This window comes from Telmatherina bonti (genome assembly GCF_933228915.1).
Source record: "Telmatherina bonti genome assembly, chromosome: 3".
NCBI lineage: Eukaryota > Metazoa > Chordata > Actinopteri > Atheriniformes > Telmatherinidae > Telmatherina > Telmatherina bonti.
The window spans coordinates 25,617,390-25,625,366 of record NC_136621.1 but is presented as its reverse complement, the minus strand read 5'-3'; the positions used below and the strand labels follow the sequence as shown (position 1 = coordinate 25,625,366).

The window sequence follows — 7,977 nt, the reverse complement described above, 5'->3', positions numbered from 1 at the left end:
ATCTGTTTGAGAGGTCTTGTTTTATTTACATGATTGCTCAGACTTTTTCTCTCCTTGCCATGAATGCTTATTAGAAATAAGGACACTATCTTGATAATATTATCATTATTATATATTTTTAGAAAAAAAAAAATGATACTGCACAAAAACTTTATTTAGGGTGCCAAAAGAAGACTTGCAAAAGTTACATTTTCTCGTTTTTTTCTTTTCTTTTTTCTAGCTGCATCTGCAAAGCAGGAAGGGTTTACTTCCGTGATAGACGGCCACCATGGAGCGAAGATAAGCGCTTCCTCTTTTTATTCCTCTTTTTTTTATTTTTTTTGCCAATCAGGAGCCTTGATTTGTTACAATCATGGGAACATGGCGTGCTCTACGAGTGGCTTTTATCCTGGGGTCTTTATTTATGATCCTACTAATTATTATCTACTGGGATGACGTTGGGGGGTTCAGCCTCCACCCGTTTCAGGATCTGAAACACGGGTCGCTTCATTCTGGCTGTTGCAGCCAAATTACTACAAGTGCTTCTCTGTCTGTGTCCACCATGCAAACTCAGACCAGCTCTTCCATCACTGACCCCACCACCACATCTAGCACTACCCTCCTCTCAAAAGGAACAACTAAAAAACATCCAAAAGAGAAGCAAACGGAGGATAAATCAAGGATAAATGAGGAGAAGAAGAGGACTCGTATGATGACTGACAAAAGGGAACAGGAGGAGAGGCAGCAGAGGGTCATGCACATGTGTTCAGGAAGGAATACGCTAGAATTCCCTGGGAGGACTCGGGCATTTGAGCAGATCCCCAACAAGGAATTGGACCACCTGATAGTGGATGATACACACCAGATTATCTACTGCTATGTTCCAAAGGTACAGCTCCGTCTTGTCAGTCTGTATTTATATGATGTTGTTGCTAGTAGTAAACATAAACTATCGTTTGTTGTTTACTTATGTTGTGTGTTCGCTGTGTGTGTAGGTAAATACATTGCATTTAAAATAATATTTAAATAAGTAGAAAAAAACACATCTTAAATCATAGTGCATCATTGTTATTTCTTACATGTTTCACCGTATCCAGGCATGAATACTGTCTGATTGTCTTTCTGAATATTTTAACTTCTCATTCCATCTTTCTCCCATTACTGTTGTCTGCCTAGGTAGCATGTACCAACTGGAAGAGAGTTATGGTGGTTCTGGCTCAGTCTCTGATCTCACCATCCTCAGGAAAACCTTACACTGATCCAGAGACTGTACCTGCTGACCTTGTACACAACTCCTCTCTACACCTCACTTTTGCCAAGTAGGTCACATGATATTAAGCACTCTTTTATCTTATGCCATCTATTAATGGTATGTTTTTATAACAGATGTTACAAAAGCCTCCTTAAAGACATTGTTACTAATTTAAAGTCACACATTCTTCAGCATCTTAGCTGTAGTCTGTTCATCTATTGTCTGATGAGGAGAGAAAAAGATGATTTTGTGAAAGGATAGAGACAGTGAGAGTGAATACTAAAAAGTAATTTAAGACAATTGATGAGCTGAGGGGTTGTATGAAAGTTCAGGTCAATGGTCAGATAAATAATGGTGTTGAGAACTTTTATAAGGTTCCAATTTGATTTCTGAGGTCTATAAGAGGAGGTGTAAATGCCCTATTGTTTCTAAACCACATAACTTTTTTTATACTGGACAATCTATGTCTTCATCAGTCTGCAACACTTCTATTTAGAGACTGTCTTTCTCACCCCCATTTCTCAAGAGCTTGTTTGCTCACATATGATGGAGAGAGGGGCTCATACTCATCCTTTTTTTAAGTTTTAAATACTAGCCATATTTTCTACTCTTTGATGAAACTTGGAACATTCTTTTGAATGTGGAAACCTTCAAAATGCTATGACCTCTTTAATTTTAAAATTTGCAGGGTACTGTGTAGCTCAGTTGGCAAAGCAGGCGTGCCATGTATAGAGGCGTCAGCATCTTTATTTTGATGTACAATAAGGACCACAATTCCCTTAAAATTCTTTTTTAAAATAGGAAAGTTGCAGACTGTACAGACATCAGACCACAGACTGTATAGAAAGTTTTTTTTGTTTAGATTTGTTTTGTTTTTACCTTTTAAAAGTAGTTTAAAATCAGCTTGAATGAATTTTTTGCCTTCTTAGTAAAGACAATAATAATATATTGTTGGTTAATAAACTTGGGAAAGTAACAAATAGTTTTCCGTACAGAGTCGTGGCTCCAAAGCATCTGTGAAGCAGGGTTTGCATTGAAAAACCGACTTTATATAAAAGTAAAAGTAAGTGGTATAATAAAACATCTGCATATCAAATGGGTGGGGGGCGTAGGATGTGTGTACTTTACCTTAAAAAAAAAACATAATTGAATATGACACAGTCCCTTGTTTCTATACAGGTCTAATTTATTTTTACTAAGAATATTATAAATTGACCCAAAAATATTTACACAAGGAGGAAAAACCCATTCTCTGCGCCTCCTTGCTTTGCTTTGGTCTCCTTCTTGTGACAACCGCTGCCATGAGAGCAATTACACACACAGGCTGTTTGCACATCCTTTTGAAACGTGTTAAATATAGACGCAGTTTCTATAAGCAAAATTGCTCTCCGGTTTGATAAATCAAATTGTGGGTGCTAAATTAATATATTTACATTTTCTCCTTGCAAAACACAAAAAATAGCACCTATACTAAATATTCATTGTGGCAAATGTACAAACTGGATGCAGACATGCTATTGTGCACCTTTGAAACCCCTCACTGCACACAGTATAGTTTGCACATTTTTAAATGCATTGAGGTTTGCACATGTTTTAGTGCATGCAAACCTTTGTCTTTCATTATCTAACACTGTAACAGTGGTGCAACATTGGGCTAATTTTCAAATATTCAATTTAAGTAAGACAGCAGAGGAAACTTGAGACATGTTCAGTGTTCTCTGACGTCCTATTTTCGATGCGGGAAACTTAAGCAGGCCACATTCTAGAGGCTGGTAGTATTTTCAGATGAGATGGAAATATTTTGACTTAGATATGTAGCCACAAATAGAGGTTTCTGGAGGAAAAAATTCAATGTCACACTTTATTTTTATCACATAGGCATGGTACCTAATGGCGGGTGATGACGATGATCCTAAAGTTAAAACATTTGAAATAAAATAAATAAAAAGTCAAAAGATTCATTGAATGATGACAACAAAGTTAGTGTCATCATTGTAACAAACGTTTAATCAGACAATGAAATAAATTGAACAGAACTGATGTAAAACTTCCCACATGACATGGCGATGAAGTGAAGTCCAGGCTGGAGTACAAATAAGATTTTTCAAGCTCTTCAAGAGTAGTGTTTTCTGTGTGATAACCTAATGTGAACTTCTGACACAGTTCTAACAGTGCTTTTGTTTGTACAGAAAAAAACCATACAACAGTAAATCACATAAAGAAAAAAAGACCCCCCCCCACATATACACACACATGCACACACAAAAAAAGAGTGGTTTAAAGTAGAGACAAAATTAAAATGCTTGTAGTAAAGAATGAAAAAAGACAGGATGGAAGAAGAGCAGAATGACGTAATGTCAAAATAAATGCAAATCAAAATAAACACACACACAAAAAAAAAAATCAAAATTAGAAACAGAAAAATAGGGATGTAGCACATAAGAATAAGCTTCATGATAAGTATTCAATAAAATGCACAAAAATTTAATTTAATTTAATTTAATTTGGGAATCCCAAATTATGTTAAAAATTAGGTATCTTTCCAAAATCCATCAATATATGTATTAACATTCGTGTGCTGAGCTCAGCTTTCTCTGTATAGTTTATAGATATAATTTCAGAATCACCTTGGTGTCCTCAGTATATTTTTTCTTTCCTTAAAATTGACTTTCTGATTTGCACTGATTGCAAAGCTAATACTCTGTATGCAGCAGAGGTCACATGCTTAATTTTTTCATCCCAGAAAAGTCAATAAATACAAACTGTACCAGCACTGAAAATGAAATATTGTCTTTTATCATTTGAGAGCAGCATCCAGGGGAGAAATATATCTTTAATTTTTATGAGCGTTTGAGCAGAAACAGAAAAAAGACTATGAGGTTGATACCCATTTGGAATTAAAATAAACCAAGTGAGAAATCCCCAAATCATTATTGATTAATAAAAGCACATCTGCTCTGCTGCTTGTTGAAAATATTTAGTAGTCATACAAGACACCAATATTGTGTAAATAAACTAAATTGTTGCTTAAGTTAGTTGAACTGTGCAATGTACAGTAAAGTGGCACTGCAGTTCAATGTTTAAAAACATGATAATAACGATTTAAGGAGTTAGACCCTAAAATGAGATGGATATGTAATCCTGAAATGAAAGTATCAAGAACAGAGGCTTAAGACAACTTAAAGATGCATAAATATAAGACTCTGCCTTGCTGTAATGAAGTGTGCATTGAAACATAAACTACTCTTTGTTACCTCAGTTAATAAAAAATACATAATTTTTCTTGTAAGATATAACAGAAAGAAGCTCAGCAATAACTTCCCCAAAGAGGTAGAGGCTGATGCATCAGTCTGTCTTTGAGCTAAAGGAACTATTTAGTGAGTTGACATGAGAAAGACTGGAAACGACAGACGGGGCTTGGTACCGCCGCACAGACAAACCTTTCTTTACCCATCGGGAGTTGAACATGTGTTTTTCCTTTCGTTATACAGGACACGTCTTACCCATTTAGGAGGGATCTGAGTTTGTTCCCAGTCATTTGATGTCATTACCAAATGCTTTCAGTATTACATTAGGCTAAACAGCTAAATAGACTTTCTGGCAAACTCAAAATAACGGGAGAAAGACAGCAACACCAGCAGATGAGACTCTCATGGTGCTTTCTGTGTTTGTTTCTCCTTTACCAGATTTTGGCACCATTATGGTTCACTGTCCCGCCACCTGATGGCACTCAAGCTCCAGCACTATACCAAGTTTCTGTTTGTACGAGACCCTTTTGTACGCCTTATCTCTGCCTTCAGGAACAAGTTTGGGAGGTGCCTGTCTCACGTACACACATGCTGAATCACCTACAATTTAAAGGAAAAGTGCTTCACCTATGACTGAACAGCATTCCGATCGCTTTTTTTAAACTATTGATTAAATCCACATGTCTGTGTGTTTTTTCAGGCCCAATGAGGATTTCTACAAGCAGTTTGGTTCAGTCATGCTGCGTCGTTATGGTAATGTGTCAGGGAGTTTGCCTGAGACAGCTGCTGAGGCATTTGCAGCAGGAATAAAACCAACATTTCATCAGTTTATTACATATCTGCTGGATCCAGAGACAGAGAAGGAAAGCATCTTCAATGAACACTGGCGGCAGGTACATCTCTTACAGTCATAGATGCAGAACCTTGCGTGCATGCTGACACATCCAGGCTAAAGCTAAATTGGATTTATTCTGTTTATTTTTTAATGTATCTATCTATCTATCTATCTATCTATCTATCTATCTATCTATCTATCTATCTATCTATCTATCTATCTATCTATCTATCTATCTATCTATCTTCATATATATATATATGTATATATGTATACACATATATATATATATATATATATATTTATATATATATATATATATATATATATATATATATATATATATATATATATATATATATATATATATATATATATATATATATATATATATATATTACATATAAAAAATAGTATTGGTGTCAATTTCACCTATTTTTCCACCATTACATATATTCTCTAAGAAAGCACACTATATTTATGACCCTGTAAATTCAACATACTTACCCCCAATGTTAAATGTACTGAGGTATATACCTGTTGGTGGTTAGCACGCATAAAAATAATCTTAGGTATTTCTATTGCAAATTTACTTTATTATGGGTTGTGATTAACCTACAACAAACAAAGAATAATGAAATTCCTTACACAATGTCTCCGTCTGTAGTTAAAGCGAATTATTCTGAACACTAAATAAAGGCTTTGGGAGGTTTTGTGGGAGGCAGTGTGTTGACTTTACTCAGATGTCTCCAAAATACTGACCTCCAATGATCACACCATCAGAAGTTAAATGCAAGAAATTATACTCACTGGAAGAAGTGGGAGTAACAAAGAAACAGAATTGATGCAAGGAGAGCAAAAGGCATCAATCTCAAAGGAAAGATGGCCAGTAATGGCCTCATGTGTGGTGTAGGTTCTCTAAACAACTTCTCAGGTAGGAAAATATGGTTAAATGCTGAGGATTACCTGAGACATATTGACATTTCAGAGGATGATGGAAAAATCATATCAAGTTTTATTGTCATCGTTCAAAACAATGAAGCAGTAAAGCATCTCAGCAGTAGGATGGGAAATAGATTGAGACTTTATTAATCCCCAGCTTAAAGGAGGGAAATCATCATATTAGGTTATTGCCACAGGCAGGAATGACCTTCTGTGCTGTTTCTTATTGCAGCTGAGCTGTTGAAGGTTTAAGACAAATACAGGCTGTTGTTTTTATCAGTGTTGTGTAGAGGATATGCAATGTCCATTGTGTTCTGAATCTTATCTGATAATGCTTTCCCACCACATAACTGCAAAGAGCAGGGCACTCTCTACTGTGAACCTATAGAAGATATTAAAGATCATGCTACAAATGTTCAAAGGGGCAAAACATCTGCAGAAAGTAGAGTCAATTCTGTTTTTTCTTGTAAACTGCTTAAATACATAAAACATCAAGTGATGAAGCAATATAGCCAAAAACCTTTTGAAAAATAAAAACAGTACAGGAATAGAGCTATGTGGCCAGCTTTGTACATGTAATTTGTCCTCATTTAGTCTATCATTAAACTTTTGTCCTGCTTCTTCTGTTGCAGGTGTACCGTTTGTGCCATCCATGCCAGGTGAAGTATAACTTCATTGGGCGACTAGAAACCCTAGAAACAGATGCAGAGCAACTACTTAAGCTTCTGAAGGTGGATCATCTGCTACGCTTTCCTTCAGGAGCTCAAAACCGCACTGCTACCAGCTGGGAAAGGGACTGGTTTGCACAGATTCCCATTACCAAAAGGAGAGAACTATACAAACTGTATGAACCAGATTTTGAGCTGTTTGGCTACCCTAAACCGGACAGTGTACTCCACCAATAAACTACGCTTATCCAAAGGGTAATGCACTTTGTGAAGAACCCACATGTTGCCTACTTGTTCACATCCAGTTCATGACTTATGACCAGTGTCATTTGTTGTTTGTCTCATTTACTTTGTGCATACCTCAAATGTCAGAAGTGCCTGCCAGTATTATTTATCAGTTTATATCTCATGTGCACCAGCTTACAAGTTTCATCGTCTCAGCATGCTGCCCATGCAGAGGCACTTTGAATAGTCTTTTGTGAATAGTAGTGTATTTGAGTTAGTCATGGATGAAGCACTTGGGCTAACCATAAGCTGATATCACTGAAGGAAATGATGTTGCAGAAAGTGTTTAATAAATCTTGACTCCATAATTTTACTGTGTTTTTTTTGTAGAAAAAAATCAAAGGGGCAAAACCACAACGTAGAAGACATTGTGGTTGCGAGTTATTCTTTTATTTACTCTCAAAGTACTACTCAGCATATAACAACATAGAAATCTTCCAAGTCTGATTTGGTTAGGACTAAGAATTGCCAAATCTGAGGATAACAGACTATATGTTTGCAGCTTTTTTTTAACATAAAAAACCTGAAGAAAAGAGAGAAATGTTCTATGCATGTCAAGAAAAGAATGCTTTTAAAAAAAGATCACAAGCATTTAATCACAAGTTAGCAGGCAAATATAGGCAGGTGGTGGTCAGTTTTGTGGACGAGGCTGCTGAAAGTAACCTGAATAATGTTAAATGTGGACAAGACCAGTGAGATGATGATGCACTTAGGAAGATGAAGGACAGCTCCACAGCCCCTTTACATCCTGGGGGAAAATGTCAACAC

General features: G+C 36.1%; 1 protein-coding gene across 1 annotated transcript; it reads left to right on the top strand.

Annotated features, from left to right (window-relative positions):
• Nucleotides 1-352: 352 nt before the first annotated feature.
• On the top strand, nucleotides 353-7,434 carry LOC306773591 (carbohydrate sulfotransferase 12-like; the record flags this gene model as incomplete). The annotated part of the gene is made up of 5 exons (XM_079263451.1): nucleotides 353-868; nucleotides 1,156-1,298; nucleotides 4,918-5,046; nucleotides 5,180-5,372; nucleotides 6,889-7,434. The coding sequence occupies 5 exons, from the start codon at nucleotides 353-355 to the stop codon at nucleotides 7,159-7,161; spliced, it is 1,254 nt and encodes a 417-aa protein (XP_079119577.1). The 3' UTR covers nucleotides 7,162-7,434.
• Between the last annotated feature and the right edge of the window lie 543 nt (nucleotides 7,435-7,977).